Genomic DNA, 17,381 nt, shown 5'->3' with positions numbered 1-17,381 from the left:
TTTCGTGCAGAACTAGGTTGATGAAACTGGATCGGAAAGATTTGCAATTAAACGTAAACTTTGCACGTTAAAGAAGTTTTCAGTTTTCGTTTGCATATATGTGACGTATGCTCGGATATTTTCAGCTTCATGCATACGTATATATGTTTCTAGTGAAAATTTTGTGTGACTCTTATGACTTCTATATGATATATGCAATAATAAAAAATTTTTTTCTTTCCCCAGTATTTATTATTAAATTTGTATCAATGTGATTCGATCGATCCGTCAAAATCTCATGAAATAATTCAAACAAATGAGATATGATTTTCACGACGTCTATATGATATATGCAATAATAAACATTTTTTTTTTCTTTTCCCAGTATTTATTATTAAATTTGCCTCACGTGATTCGATCGATCCGTCAAAGTCTCATGAAATAATTCAAACAAATGAGATATGACTCTCGTGAATTTATGCTTGCATAAATATACTGTTGGACAAAATTAATGGATAATTTTTGTTTCATTTTTTTTTATTTCGTTTAAATTTAAATATCAGCTTTTAGGAGTATTTCTCGCGTAATCAGTAATTTAAAAGAGGAAAGATTCAAAAATACATTTCGAACTTCTATATGATATATGCAATAATAAAAAATTTTTTTCTTTTCGCAGTATTTATTATTAAATTTGTATCAACGTGATTCGATCGATCCGTCAAAATCTCGTGAAATAATTCAAGCAAATGAGATATGACTCTCGCGAATTTATACTTGCATAAATATACTTTTGGATAAAATTAATGGATAATTTTTTTTCATATTTCTTTAAATTTTTTCATTAAAATTTAAATATCAGTTTAGGAGTCGCGAGTACTTCTCGCGTAATCGGTAATTTAAAAGAAAGAGAACTCAAAAATACATTTCGGACTTCTATATGATATATGCAATAAAAAATTTTTTTCTTTTCGCAGTATTTATTATTAAATTTGTATCAACGTGATTCGATCGATCCGTCAAAATTTCGTGAAATAATTCAAGCAAATGAGATATGACTCTCGCGAATTTATGCTTGCATAAATATACTGTTGGACAAAATTAACGGATAATTTTTTTTTATTTCTTCTTTAAAATTTTTCGTTAAAATTTAAATATCAGCTGTTAGGAGTCGCGAGTATTTCTCGCGTAATCGGTAACTTAAAAGAGAGAGGACTCAAAAATACATTTCGGGGCATTCGCGTATCTAAAAACACGCTTCGACGAGCAACCCTGTCTCGCGCGCGGTTTCGCGCGTGCCAGGGGGGCGAATCACGGGCGAGGAAGGGTTCGCGATACGCTCTCGCGACGCGCGGCGTCGCGTCTGCGAGCGCCGTCGACGCGCGACCGAACGCGGCCGGGAATGGCCGATAACGGTCGATGACGACCGAGGACGGCCGAGCGACCGCGAGCGGCGGCCGAAGCCGCCTCGGTTAGACGGCGAGCGAGGCGTCCAGTCTCTACGCAGCCTCCGCCCGTGTCGCGTCGTTCTTTCCGTTTCCTTAGTCTAGTGTTTCGAACTTTAATTTTTTTTTTCTCGGCCATCTTCGCGCAACCCTTCCGTCCCCTTCCGTTAAAATACGCGCGCGTCGCACGCATATCGTACATTGCCACGCTCCGGGCACGCTCCGATCCGAATTCGCGTCGTACTCTCCTCCCTCACCCCTTCCCCCCCTCTCCGTCCTCCCCGACACCCCCATTTTCTCGTCGCGTCAGGCCTCTACGCCGAAAGCAGCTACCGTCGTCGTCGATGTCGATACGCGACCGTCGCCCGTCACGAAGTGCACCGAGGACGGTCGGACGGTGTGCATAAATGCCGGTTTACGAGGGCTCGCGCCGTACTTTTCTTTCATTGATTTCCCCTTCTGTTCCGGGCGGTGGTGCGAGAGCAGTAGCGTGATAACAGTGCACATTGACGGTGGTGAGAACGATAAAACGAGGAGAGGAGCCGGAGGCTCGCGCAAGGGCCGACTGCTCGCACGGTGCTCGGTTTCGTGTGCGACAAGGAGAGGAGAAACCAGTGACAGGCACGCCAGAGAGAAAGAGAGAGAGAATAGGAGACCCTAACAGGTACCGAGAAGGAAAAATATACGTGAAAAGTCGGCGCTTGGCGAGTAAAAGGTCGGCGCGAGAGTGCGTCTGAACGACCCCCGGGGAATGCATCGATTATTGCGGAGCGAGAGAAAGAGAGAGAGAGAGAGAGAGAGAGAGAGAGAGAGAGAGAGAGAGAGAGAGAGAGAGAGAGAGAGAGAGAGAGAGAGAGTGTGAGTGAGTGAGTGAGTGAGTGAGTGAGTCGATTCGCCGAATGGGGCAGGAAGGATACACTCGTCGCCTCTGTCGTCGCTCGCATTCTCGAGATCGGCGTCTCGAGAGCACGTGTCATTGTCGCATTTTCTTCTCGACCCCTCATTTGTATTCGTGTGCGTGCGTGCGTTCGCACATCGTTCTTTCCGCGCTGATGTACCCCTCTCGCTCTCCCCCCCCCCCCGCCGCAACTCGGAAACTCGCCGTCTGCGCTTACACGCACGCTCTTGCGTACTTGCGTATACGAGCCGCTTTTTCGCGCGCGGAAAGGGGCGTACGCGCGGGAGGGGTCACCCTCAGAAACGCGCAGGGGCGACGGCAGGAAGGGGTTCTCGTGGAGCGACGAGAGAGAACGAGAGAGAGGAGAGAGAAAGAGAGAGAGAGAGAGAGAGAAAGCGCGAAGCTCAGGGACCGAGGAGCCGCGCTCGTATTGATCGGCCCCGGCCACGCGATTTTCACGATCCGTCGCCATGGCCACCTGGCCACCGGCCGAAGATCGTATCTCGCGACGTACGTGCTAATCGAACTTTAACCCGCGAGGTCGCCCGTCGACCAGGCTTAAGCGCAATGCCCGTCCTTGTCGGGCCGTTTAACGATGACATTCTCGGCCTCGGTAAAGAACTTTTTTTTTCCCTCTTTTTCCCTCTTCGAAGAAGCGCGAAGGACACACTTTCCCGTAAATCGCGGTTCGATGGCATATATTTGGTTTTCTCGGAAATGAATTCTAATTGCGTATAATTGATAATTATATCGTTATTGTTTTTCGATTAATATTGTAATTGAATAGCGATATTTGTGAACGAAACACATATAACTTTGAAATCGAGGACACTTGTAAAATTCTCACGATGATCTAAATAATCGGAGATATTGCTATCTCTTGCCACGCGATAGGGACGCGGCTAAATTGAAATAACAAGGTAGCATTTACCAGAATAAAACGGTATTTCTGTTGTATCGATTTCGCCAGATCGATAGTCCCGGGCTGTTTCGAAATAACTCATCGTCCATTTAGTTTCCCTTCGTACTTCAGTTTATGACTTGCAAAAATTTTATTTATAATTACGTTGTTTTTTCAATGAGATATCTACTCCGGAAATAGAATATTTGATATATCTATATATTAAAGTATAATTAATCTATTATGTAATTTTAAATTTTGCTAAATTTAAAAGAATTTGGAAATATCAAATCATAAATATAACACGCAAGTTTTAAGCTGTTGAATTTTTTAAACTACTTAAATCATGATCAATTTTCGCGGCACATGAAAATTATAACAATTTTATTAAAAAGTTTCATAAAATTATATCATTTAAACTACTCTATTTAAATTATTACGAAAATTTTACAGAATTTTTTACTAAAATTCCTAATTTAATTCTAATTTTTTTTACTAGAATTTTACTAAAAATAATTTCTTGAATCTTCTCATAGGGTGTATCTCCGATATAATATCTAAAATTTTGTTGAGGATCGTCTGTACGATTCCCCCTTCCCCGCTTTCGGAGCGTGCACTTTTGCGGTGCATCCATTGTTATCTCGTAATGACAGCGGAGATGCGTCCAAAAGTTGGATCGGTGTCGCGCGATCCGTAACAATGTAGTCGGCCAACTCGGCGGCCCTCTTATGCCGTGCCCTCGGTATTGTCGGATCCGAAAATATATCGCGATGGCGAACGCCGAGCGCGGATCGATACCGAGGAAGATGCCGGCTTACGATAAGCGCACCGCGACTTTTCTGCCTTTGCGAGCGGCGCTTTTATCGCTTGCGTTCGTAAACAAAGGGGACGTGAACGAGAAAGAGAGAATAATCGGCGCTCTTTCTATTCGGCGAATATATATATATATATATATATATATATATATATATATATATATATATATTTTTTTTTTTTCTTCGTGTAAAGTAATTCCCATAATACACAAAAAAAATAACCGAGCTTCAACCTTCTCGCTCATAATTTGATCAATTTTACATGTTTAAATTTATCAGAAGAGATAAATAAAGTCTAGCAATTTGTCAATCTTCGTGTGACGAACGTTGAAATAACTCGAGATTATTTATGATAATTGGAAATATACCAATGATTCATGCTTGAAAACTAAATTGGCTGTTCCTTTTGCTATAACTGTGTTCGCAAAGTCATCGCGTCTAGATTTACTTGACCGAATCTCGAGTATCAAATTTTATCAATTTTTTCAGTTTGATTCTTCAACACGATATTCGCGGTTGTAAATCGTTTTTTTTCCCTTCAAAAAATAAAAATCTTTGGTATTTATACAATTTCCATACATTTTTTTTCCGAATAAAACTGACAAATATTTTTTCAATAAATTTATTAAAAATAAAAAAGAAATATATATAGGCTCGCTGTTGAAAAATCTAACACAAGTGAAAGGATATTTTAATCAGTACCGAACCGCTTATTGATTACAGCTGCATATATTAATTAAAATACATATATGCAATTTTTTTATATATATTCATCTAATTGTTTTTGTATCGATGAGATGCATATAATCTTTTAAACTGAGACTTGTATGCAAATTAATAAGATATCAAACCTTCACAACATTCAATGCAAGAAACATGACATATCACTATCTCGTGCAATCATATTTTCATATATGATGCATATTCAGTTCGTTTTAGAAACTCGAGGGCCGGACACTATCCGCACACGCATAATAAAAGCTATCTGTTACCTCAGGACATTGCGGACAAGTCTTTTAGGGTGGCTACGAGTCACAGAGAGCTAATCGCACAGAGAGGGAGGCTTTAAGGACAGCTGATCGTTATGCAGGAAGGAAAAGGGGAGAGGACAGAGAGACGCATGTAGAGAAGGGAACGTGAAAAAAGAGAGAAAGAGAGAGAGAATTAAAATATACACCGGTGGCTCGTGCCGACTGATAAATGTATCGTCGCAGCTCTCTGTGTATGTATTGTGTGTGTACCTTAATCATGAACACCATAGCGCTACCCTACAGTAGCCACCACAGTAATTCCCCTTCCTCGCTCTGCCTCTCTCTTGCGCTCTTGTTTCTCTCTTTGCGCTTTGTTGTGCGTGCGTGTATCGGGTGTACCGCTTAAAAAAAGCTGATTGGGTCGTCCAATCTTTGATCTAAATCGTCAATAATTTTTTTGTTGATTTGAAATTGATCTGAAATTATTTATTATTATTCTTCGCTTTATTTTTGTGTTTAGGAATTTCCTTCATGCGAAAATTTCATCAGGCGCATGTATCTAGTTGGCAAATTAATTAAAATTAAGAGTTAGACTTTTAGATACGTAATTACACGCTCGAGTTTCGTTAAGAACTTTGGTCTTGATATTTTTATACATAATTTCGTTATGAAGTCGCATTTTAGCGATTTTAATTATAGATATAATTCGGAATTAATTGCTTTTAGATGGTAATAAGGTTCTAGATGGCTGATTGCCACTCGAATTCGTAATTTATTCAGAAATGCAGCGGGTGGTGCAGAAAGCATTTCCTGCTTTTATTTTACATGTCTGTGTATGAAGGGTTGTGATTGAAAGGAATTAATGATTCTACTACCCGTTACTGCATTAATTAGATTGTTTCTAATCAAATTTTCATTATGAAAAATATTCAGAAATCTTATAACATAAATCTTATAACTTATATCTGCTTTGGACACCATGTATGTAGGTTTCTATAGCACTCGGTGTGCTTCGTAGTTTGGAAAGGGTCCCCGGCCCTTTAAATGACAACGGGGGTCGTCGGCCCCTTTAAATTATCCAAGTTTGTATCGGACGTTACCCCGAAAGTCCTTCCAACCGTTGCTCTTGTTCCTTTTACACTTGGGTGTTTGGGAAAGTCATCGTTCAGATTTTTACACTATCGAATCTCGAATGTTACAAATTTTTTTCACTTCAATTCTTTCTTCATATTCATGGCTTTAAATCGGATATTTCGAGTCCTTAACAAAATAAAACTATTTATATTTATATAATTTTTATATATCTTTTATTGCAATTATTAAGAAGCATTTTTTCAATAAAAGTGTCATTTATAAAAATAAAAAAAAGTAATGCAGACTCGTCCTTTTTAGAAAAATGTACATAAAAAATATTTAGATCAGTAACATTTATTGATTACGATATAATTTATCTTTATATATGATTATTATATATTATAGATTACTATTATATAGTGTGTACATATGTGAGAGAAACTTGTTCGATAGTTATTATTATTTTACAATAATGCCAAAGTTAAGACGATTTGCGTCAATTTTGCTTTATAGAACAAAGGAAACTTGTTCTTTGAGTTAACGCGAATAGGTTACACAAAAAAAAACTCGAGGCCACTTGAGTTTTCAAATGTCAAAGAACGTCTTGTGCATCATTGTTTTGATGGTACGTTTTTACGTCCTTTGATATTTGTTTACATCGGTGTTATGTAGTTTCTTCCACATTATTCTTGCGACGAACTCGTATTCGCCGATTCGATGTTTTGAAAGCGAAACTTCCTGGAAATCTTTTTTAATGCCTTACAATAGTACAAGATATGCAGACCTAACAATACCATAATTATCCAAGAAATTCACAATATATTCAATATTTATTGATATAAATATCTATTTTAATATACAAATATGTGTGTGTGTATTGTGTATGTGCGTGTGTTATATTATTATTATATAATTGATGACGATTATTTATCTAGATTATGATAGTCTAATGTGATATAAATTCTGCTTGCAGATTTCGTACATAGTTAGAGACGATTCGTTAGAGGATTGCAATGATGGCGAACGGAATGGATACAGTCGTACAACAAAACGGAGGATCTACCCTCGGACAGACCTCGCAGGAGGAGTCGAAGACGAATCTCATAGTAAATTATTTGCCGCAGAGCATGACTCAGGATGAGATTCGTTCTCTGTTCTCCAGTATAGGCGAGGTCGAGAGCTGCAAGCTAATCCGTGATAAGCTTAGCGGTAAGATCAGCACTTTTATTATAATCCTTTCCTTTCGTGTTAAGTTATCTAGACTCGAGTGAGTTGCCCAATAAATACACCGTCTATTTTAAGAACGATGTAAATTTAGTTTCGAAACGTCCTAATCAGATATACACGACGTATATTTGCAATATTTGGAAAACTGATTTGTATCATCCTCAAAATGAAACAACTCTCGACGGTTTTTTACTATGATTTTCTACATTGAAAAACTTTTCTTTGTTTCATTTCATTTGTACAATCTAGCTCGATTAAAATGACGTCGAAAATTATTGTCGAGTAAAAAAACAATTTTATTAGAAAAATAAACTCTCGACGATTAACATTTTCAACATGTGACTTCGAAGGGGGAATATGAATAGAAATTCTTATAATGGGGAATATAAATTCTTATAATGGGGAATATAAATTCTTGTCCTCTACAAGATCTTGTTATCTTATCCTCGAGTACGGGATATAAACTAAATCGTTATGCCCATACATATAATCTTTCCATAAATTTCTGATATTTTGCGCAGCCTATTCATATTGATCATATTCGAGTATGCATAATCTTGGCATAATTCGGACCCGTACGTGCATATCGGGTATATTCCGTGCAGTGGCAGCGACGAGCACGTGTATAGACGTTGCGACGCTATTTCGAGCCGCGCGAAGAGAGCGGGGGCGGCGTTTGGTTTGAAGATTTGCCGCTTTATGCTCGACCTCGCCATCACGGAATCGCAGTATCGTGCCACGTCTTTCGTCGCCTCGTTCAAATCACATTCGGGACAATTTTTTTTCATTTGACTGAAAAAAATCGTAATTATGTTTTCCTGTTTCATCTCCGTCAAAAAATAATTGACGATATCATTGCAATGAGAAACATTTAATAAATATAACGAGAGATTTGCTATTTTAATAGAAACTGTGCAAGCAATGAGTCGAATTGAATTCCTAAATTTAAGCTATAATATTCGGTCTAAAATTAACTTTGTGGAGCAGAGCTTAGCATTAAGATATTGGAGAAACGATAAGAAAAATTGATATTATTATTCTCCCTCTCGCGGAGTAAAGCCAAAAAAAAATTCACTCGTATTCTCGCAGTGTGCTTTAGGCATTTCGCCAACTACTCGTTGATATATTTGCCACTACGCCATTCATAAAACTGATTCCGGCACGTATCGAGGAAATTGAAGTCGGGATTACGCGTTCAACTATTTCTTCAATGCGATTCTATTCCAGCAAATGGATGGACGCGCGGATACGAACGAGCGGACTTTGAAATCCGTTTGCAACGTCAAGAGAAATGTTTAACCGCATTAAGAGCAAAAGCAATCGAGACATATTGTCGACGATGAAATATTTCCGTCGTTTCTTTGTCGCGAATCGCATACGCGTCTAGCTCGGTCAGTTTGTCCAAGATAAATCCAATATTGCGAAATATATACGAAATTGATCGAGCTAATTGATCGCTTTTCTGTTTGCAGGTCAGAGTTTGGGTTACGGTTTCGTCAACTATCACCGGCCTGAAGATGCCGAAAAGGCTATAAACACGCTCAATGGTCTTCGTTTACAGAATAAAACCATCAAGGTGAGAGGAGAGGAGTCCTTTTAATGCAATCCAAAAATACAAGTCTTTTATTTGATTGCTAATCTTCGAAAACAAAAAGATCGTTTTCTATCACAGTTTTATTTTCGTTTAATCAATAATTTTTTCAAAGATTAAGATCATAAATATTTTTTAATTTACAATACAAAGGAGAGACATTAATAGAGAGAGAGATCTCTTAATGTAATTTCGAATTTAATATCTCCAATAGTCTTTAATCGATCTAAAATATCTTCAATAGTCTTTTTTCGATAGTCAAATTGTGTAAAGCGATCTGTCCAATTTCTATGCTAAATGCATCTACGCGAGCGTGTAAGGCGGCAATGCAGCAATATAAATAGGTTGGCCTGGATTCGGTTTTATCGCGCGCGAACAAGAATAAAGCGATGATTATCGCGCAGCATAATTTTTTTGTTCTTACTCTAAACATTTTGGAGATATTTTCGTCAATTCACGATTGCTATTTGTCGGAGGTACAAAGGGATATATTTTTATATTTCGGGACGCATTGTTTAATTTTTAGGTATCGTACGCGAGACCGAGCAGCGAGGCGATCAAAGGTGCGAATCTGTACGTTAGCGGCTTGCCGAAGAATATGGCGCAGCAGGATCTGGAGAATCTCTTCAGCCCTTACGGCAGAATTATCACGTCGCGAATACTATGCGACAACATCACCGGTAAGTCCCATGCAAAACCGTCTCGTCTGTCGATCTTCGCGAGTTTTCCACAGTGGATTTACGAATCGATTGACCGCTTGTCAATTTTTTCGATGATGATGAATTATACACGAACAAAGTCCGACAGAACGTCGCACATAATTGTCATTTAAAATATTTCTGCGATTTATCCAGATTTTTTTTTTATTTTTTTTTCCATCGAGTTGCCTTAAATTTGGTACGTCATGATTCTATTCGCGCTGAGGCGAGAATTTTTGTACAAGAATAAAATTGACTACATTTAAGACAGCGACAAAAAAATCGATGATTTTAAATAAAATTATAATGCGTCCAGATCACAGGTGCGTAGGCCATGGGGTTATTTGTAGGGTGGGTCGGTGCGCCATAAATGATAATGACAACGAAAGTGCGAGTAATAAACAATTCGATGAAATGTGTGTTATAGCGATACGATAAAAGTATTCCAAGCAAGTGAACGAAATCGTAACCGTATCAGTTTCACTTCATTATGTTTTCTTTCGCCTGTACACACACTTTTTTCACGTTTCCTCATTCGAAGAGCACAAAATCCCTCAACAATTTCACGAGTACAGCTTCTCGCATATATGTACACGCAATTTCGTTCTCGAGGGGAGCTATTCATCCATCGGTGAATACCGAATCAAGTGTCTCCCTCCAAGTTGTCTTTTGTTTTTAGTTGTTTAGTTAATCCTTCCTGAGCTGGATATTTAATTTGCATTTTTTAAATTTTATTTTATTATTTAATTTAGCAAATGCCCCTCTCCGACCAGCCCGGATTGCACGAACGAAGCCTCATGGCCACCACCTCGATCTTAAGTTCGCGTTTCCCATTCATGCTCACTTTTCATCCTCTTCCATTCCTCACGTTCCGATACGTTTTCATCTTATCTGCGTCGATCGATCCTACGCATTATTACATCATTATTACTTCGTTATCCGGAATCCATTAGACTTGCTCCGTCATCCCCAAGACTTATGTTCGATAAACATCGCTTTCGTTTCCCTCCCGCAAAAAGTGAACATGCGCGATACGCCAAATTTTTCCCATCTTGACACTCACGCTTTTTATATGATTAAGGAGATGAAAATTAGCGTAATTTACACGCAGTCCGCTCGCCCCTTATTCGCTCCATGTTTATTTTATTTAAAACGATATCGCGGTTTCTTATCTTTATCGAAGGCGCGAATATTAGTTGCGAAAGCAACGTGTATCGATCCGGCAACGATAAACAAAGCGTTAAATAATATAATCAAAGTAGAATGAAAAAGATCTGTTTATTAATACTTTTCATAGAGTTTTTTCTCTTTTTATTAAACCTTTTTAATTTTGCGACATATTAGTTTTATATTTTTTATATAGAAAAAAAACTTGTGATACTTCTTCGATCTATCAAATGTATAAACATTCAGATACAATAATTTATCGAAGTTGCATCTCACACATTGGAAGTAAATAACTTTGCACTATTTGATTTATTGTAAAAATTTCGCAAAAATTAAATGTGTTTGAGTTCAAGTCGTGGGCGTTTTTTTTTCTTGTCAAATTTGAAACGCGATTGTCGTTGCTCTTATTTTGCTACTGTTGCGTTAATTTCTTCACCTCGTTTCTTACCGCGAACACGTTTTATCCCCCAAACCGTCGATGAATCAGGGGCGAGCGAATCGCGCGTAGTGCTGCCAGTTGAATTTTAACGAGATATGATTTTTTCCGTTTCTTTTTAGTACGACAGTTTGTGACCGGCGGCGGAGACAATTTGCCCGGTACGTAACTCACAAATCTCTTTTTTCTTTTCCCTCATTACGTCCTTCTAGCTGAAACGACAAGCAGCCGTTTCTTCCGATCTGCGATGCGCGCGTCTCTCGTCTAGGTGATTTTTTTTTCCCCACGTTTCTCTTCGTCGTGCACTTCGTTAATGTCACCGTCGTTGTTAATGAAACACAACGCACTTGAAGCACAAATGCGGTGCAATCGAAAATCGATTTATTACCGCGCAGGGTAAATATCGTGTCTCGAGTAAAATCCATGTCTGCTTAATAATAATTAATAATGTTAATAATTATTAATAACGACGCCAAAATTAATAATGGCATTTGGCACATTTCCGCGGAAGTCTTCGAAATTTCAAGTATTAATTTCATGGAACTGAAAAATTTCTCGAAATCGAACAAAAAAAAAAAAAAAAAAAAAGACACGAGCTACATATTCAGCTGTATCATTTTTGTAAAATGCACATTATAACGAAGTTTTACGAGCGTCACAAATATGGGGAGAGATGACGAGAAAGAGATGCGTCTTTCATTCTCGTCGTGCAATGACGGAAGACACGCGCATCCAATGTTCCCTCCGAGCGCCATTTTTGTTTCTTTACGCTTTTTGTCATTCGTTATGATTATGATTTGATTACGATCTCTCGATTATATCTACGTACGTCCACAATCGAATATATATATATACTCGCTCTTTCTCTCTTTCTCACTCTATTATTTTCTATCTCACTTTCTCATTCTTTTTTTTTCCGTTTCTGTCTACCCGTTATTAATCAGTAAACCGCGATGATGAGATACAACAGCAAAGTAGAGACTCGAAAGAAAGACAAAAAGACGTCCACACGACAATAATGTCGTTGTGTTTGTAAAGAAACGAATCTGCGCGCACCGAACCACTCGCTTTGCGTGTTGTATGTGTGTGTGCGCGTGTATGTGATACGCGTGTATACAGTTTATAGATAAATTAACAATTTAATTAACGATTAAATAAACTATTGGCATTTCTCACGCGCGCACAAAGGTAGAGTGTACGTAAATGGTATCTTTTTTTTCATCATTACAAGTGATAAGCAATTGTATTCGCAATTTATCACTCTGCGCGATTAATGATATGCGAATACATTGTAATTTGTGAGATGAATGATGTTGACTCGTGCCGTATTAAGGGTAAATCGCGTGAAGCGTGACAAGTGAATATTTTTGAAAGATTGATGATGTGAAAACATGTTATTGGCTAAAGGATGGAATTTTAGAGTACATTCCTTTTAGATATTTATTTTTTGTCTATGTGAGAATATTAAATGAATTTTTAGAAAATACTACACTCTTTTTCTATTCATTTAATATCAATTTGAATCGAATAACTATTCATTTGAATTGTACATAAAAGTATATAGTTTTATCTAAAAATAATTAATATATTCGAAAGCGAAATGTATCTCTTTAAAAATTTTAATTTTATTTTATATAACATTCTTTTATCATCAATATTTTAAAAATATTTACTCATCATGTCTCTTACTCATTCTCTTTATATAGCACTAACATACGTCACGCATCTTACAAGGATGCAACGGGGCGATAATTGTAATGACAATGATTAATTGATTGATGAGGAAGCTAATCGAAGACACGTTAAAATACCGTTTAAATGAAAAGAAAATAAACAGCTTTTTATTGGCTGTTTTTCTCTCACGTTAAACTGCAAAGGAAAAGATACACGAGAGAACGACCGAGATCGGACGGGGCCGGAAGCGTCCGGCGCGACTCCGACAAAGCGAAACGTTGTCTCGCATCTCGCAATAACCAGTGTGATCTTGTGTGTCCCGCCGACCTTCTCGGCACCTCTCGGATAGGCCTGTCGAAGGGCGTCGGCTTCATAAGGTTCGACCAGCGCGTCGAGGCCGAGCGGGCGATCCAGGAGCTGAACGGCACCATACCGAAGGGCTCGTCCGAGCCGATCACCGTCAAGTTCGCCAACAATCCCAGCAACAACAACAAGGCGATACCGCCGTTGGCCGCTTATCTCGCACCACAGGCCACGCGGCGCTTCGGCGGGCCGATCCACCATCCGACCGGCCGCTTCAGGTACATTCCACTGTCGCCACTATCCAGGTACCTACTCGCCTCTACTCGCTCTACCCAAGGATTCTCTATCTCTCTCTCTCTAACTCTCTCTCTAACTCTCTCTCTCTAACTCTCTATCTCTGCTCTATCTCTTACTCTCTCTCTCTCTCTTTCTGCCCCTTTCTACTCTTACAGCTTTCGTTAGATTTTCGTTAAGAATCACTCTGTGCGATCAATTAATGCGGCTGTTAATACGGTATATCGATGTTACCTGGATCCGGGAAGATTTAGCACGTATCTGGATTAAATACCGCGTTGATCGCGCATCGTCTTCTCGCTTTTCTCCTTCCTTTCTTTCTTTCGCTTCTGTTTCTCTATCGATTGGTTTGTCTGATGATTCTTCTTCACTTATAGACTGAATTCTTTATAGATTGTGAGCTACTTATCTACTCATCCGTGAACCTCTCCTTATTCGTCCATTTATCTATCCAATTGTCCGTTTATTTCGTTATTTATCTATTTTTCTATCTATATCTATTGGACACTACTTGTCTTTTTCCTTCTATTTTCTCTCTCTTGACACACATACACACGTATACACATCACGCAAACACAAATACTTGATTAAATCGATCGGTCGTTCATATATAAACTCGCTTAGAAACTTTTTTATTCTGATAATAACTTAGCATTATAGAACATAGTATATGTTTTTGTTATTTTTAATATGACGAGGAAAAATAACTGACAGAAAATGCACGATACAATATTATGAATTGCTTCAACTCCAACATTTTCACAGATGACACGTATTAAATATATGATAATAATTAAAATAATAATGGTATACATGAAATATATCATAATAATTTACAAAATCATAATAATTTACAAGATACATGTTAATTATTAAATTAATTACACCAGAAATCTATCTGTTACCTATTATATTATTGCTTTTTAATCATTTACTAATCGAAGCGAGTTGATTGAGAGCGAAGCATTTGATAACAAATGTTTGATGTTGATGAATAGACGATCGATCGATTGTAAACAATGAACGTTATGTCTACATCGTTTGAATTATTCGGCACAAAGCTCCTCCTGCGACAAAATTTTAACTATGTGCATATTAACATGTCTGCTCCTTTTTTTTAGTTGTAATTGAGCATTGTTATTTTGCCGGAATAATTAGACTTTTGTGTTACTTACACGGTAATCCTTGAGTATCGTATTGTCCATTTTTTTATTTAATTACGTGAGAAACAATTTTATTTAATTACTGTAAAACAATTTTTTAAAACGAGATTTTTTTCTATCATTATTATACTTACCACTCATAACACACAAATACTAGTATTATTTTTAATTTTCAATTACAACTATAAACGCAATTTGAAAGCGAGGAATAAAAGATGGATGGAGCAAGAGAAAATAAAATATTTCAGTACAAAGAATCGTATTAGCTCCATTTAGAAAGGTCTTTCCCTCGCGCGATCGATATATTTCTATCAAACTTGCATCGACGAAACGAAAGCTTGTCAAGGCCGATGGGATGGGAGGCATGGCTTTACCAAATAATAGATCAATAATATCCATGTAACTTCGCGTATAGAATAAGAAGTCGACTCTCTTTTATCATTTATAGTTGTAGTTACTTTTCTTTAATTGATTATACGATTCTTCATTTTCTATCTCTCTTTTATTTCTCGTCTCTTGCAAGGCCAGCGATCAGTAGATCTCACGAGGCAAATAATTTAATATTATTCGATCGAAATATCGAATAATGTAAGATAATAATACGAAATAATATAATAATGTAAAATAATAACACGAAATAATATAATAATGTAAAATAATAATACGAAATAATGTAATAATGCAAGTTTGATTTGAAAACGAAGCTGATTCTTGGCCATTCTGGAAACATGGAGGAGCAAGACATGCACAATAGTCTTACATTCTGTATTAATATTTGTCGTCAAGCTTATGTACTACTGTTTAATTATCATATATGCGTTAGAAAATTGTTGAAGAAATTTTTCCGCACGATATTTCCATTCGATATTGACGACAAATATTACTCGTGGAATTAAAGACTAATGACACTCACACAAGTTATCATCTGTCTTTCATTTTCGAGCCTTCCATATATACGCATAAGTCACGATGCTCGCTATCGATATCTATTTATATAGTATACGTATATATATTCGCCTAATTTCGTTACTACGAAGAAAACAATATACACGCATTGTACATCTTCATTGATCGCACACGCTAGGTCTGTTTGTACGTCAGACTCGAACTACAGAGTTGCCGAAATTCTCTACGAGATTCGTGACAGACATTAATCATTTGGTTCTTTTATCAAATGCAAAGCGTTAACTGAGTGTAGCTGCGCTTTGCTATCGCTTTATCTCTTATTATCCTGCTTCCCTTCCGGCATAAAGTGATGCGATAACAGTTATTTACACTGTCAATGTGTTAAACGAAACTGTTTCCAAACGTTGATGATTTTTTAGATTCGAATAGAGTAAAGCTAATTTTTCATATAATTTTTACAAAAGTAAAAATGTGTAATTTTTTTGCATTTAAATCTATTAGATCTAGATCATTTAGCCTTAATGAGATGCTGTTTCTTCTTTCTCTCTTTCCTTTTTTTCTTAACAATTTTCAATATCTTTGCTTTCGTAATATTTTTTAATTTATTACAATAAATTTACCTTATTTTATAAATAGCTTGGAAATTGTGGTAACAAAACTGAGCTTGTCTTACTTCTAATATTAATTTATTCTAATATTAATTTTTTCATTGATAGTTGGAAAATATTTAAGTTTAATCTGAAAAAAAGTACTTTTCTCATTGCCATAACAAACAATAATCCTCTGATATTCCTCTCCTGACAGAGAATCGAAGTGATAAAAGATGAATTTTATTTTAATTCTCCATAGATATGTGAAAAATTAAACTCTTCTAAATTTTTATCTGTTTAGATATTATTCAAACAAATTATTTGTTTTTTTTTCTATCTGATAACGTAAACAATTTATTTATTGAATTGTTTATGATAAATTGAATTAAATTTAAAAAACGTTACTATATTTTATTTTCTAAGATTTGTCTTTTCTGATATTCGCGAAATAAATTTCATCGATAGAATAGATGTTTATTGTAAGTCACTTCGCTTTTCTGAGTCCCGCATTGCATCTTCCCCATTGTGTTTCATTCGGAGTAAAAATTGCACCGCTATGTAGGAATAGAAAAATGAAATACGATGGCACAGGAAGCGCCCGACTTATCCCCCGACTTTGGCTCGATCCCGGAGTATCTCTCTTCTTACGTTGTTCTTTTTGTGTTTTTGTTTTAGCACTGGCAAGGCCATGCTTGCCATTAACAAAGGCTTACAGAGGTCAGTATTTTTTTCGTTACTACCACTACGTTTTCCACTCCTGATTTTCATTTACATTTTATGTTGTGTGGCTTCGTTCTCTATTTCTCTCTCTTTCTCTTTCTCTTCTCTACTATCTTTTCCCTCTTCGACTCGTTACGAATTCAATATCTATCTAAGGTATCGTGCAATTATTTTATTATTAAAGCGAAGTAATCCAAGTTTGAATTTGTTATTATTACTTAAATTTCTTGAGTCATCTCTGTTCAATCTTGTATGTTTTTACAAAATTTTTCATGATGTATTATTCAGATTTGTTATCAATTTCTTTTATGCAATCATAATTTCGTAACGACGTCCCAATATTCTTTGCATTTTCCATCACTTATGCATTTTTCATGCCGTTTTGCTTTAACTTTTGTTTGATTCAGTTGCAAACACAATGGTAGATATCACATTGTTGACGTCACGTTTTCCTGAGTTTCGCAACCAAGCCTCCTTGGTTTCCCTCGTTTTTTCACTTATTTATATAGTGCAATCCTTTAGTAATGATTAA

At 36.9% G+C, this 17,381-nt stretch overlaps 1 protein-coding gene across 16 annotated transcripts in view; it reads left to right on the top strand.

Annotated features, from left to right (window-relative positions):
* Window positions 1–17,381, top strand: part of LOC105257111 (ELAV-like protein 3) — a 47,699-nt gene that overhangs the window by 27,119 nt on the left and 3,199 nt on the right. For 4 of the 16 annotated variants that reach the window (XM_011267512.3, XM_011267510.2, XM_011267513.3 and 1 more), the window contains 6 exons: window positions 7,054–7,289; window positions 8,780–8,883; window positions 9,425–9,578; window positions 11,322–11,360; window positions 13,223–13,481; window positions 16,805–16,846. In XM_011267512.3, the coding sequence (XP_011265814.1) occupies window positions 7,094–7,289; window positions 8,780–8,883; window positions 9,425–9,578; window positions 11,322–11,360; window positions 13,223–13,481; window positions 16,805–16,846 (794 nt within the window). In that variant the 5' untranslated portion in view covers window positions 7,054–7,093. Of the gene's footprint in view, window positions 1–1,456; window positions 2,086–7,053; window positions 7,290–8,779; window positions 8,884–9,424; window positions 9,579–11,321; window positions 11,361–13,222; window positions 13,482–16,804; window positions 16,847–17,381 lie in introns of those variants that run through there. The other 12 variants (XM_011267514.3, XM_011267507.3, XM_011267521.3 and 9 more) reach the window with 10 other exon arrangements.

The sequence above is a fragment of the Camponotus floridanus genome, unplaced genomic scaffold (assembly GCF_003227725.1).
Source record: "Camponotus floridanus strain SB8 unplaced genomic scaffold, Cflo_v7.5 scaffold24, whole genome shotgun sequence".
In the NCBI taxonomy this organism is placed as follows: domain Eukaryota; kingdom Metazoa; phylum Arthropoda; class Insecta; order Hymenoptera; family Formicidae; genus Camponotus; species Camponotus floridanus.
Note: the sequence above shows the minus strand (reverse complement) of the source record. Positions and strands in the feature narration are given on the sequence as shown.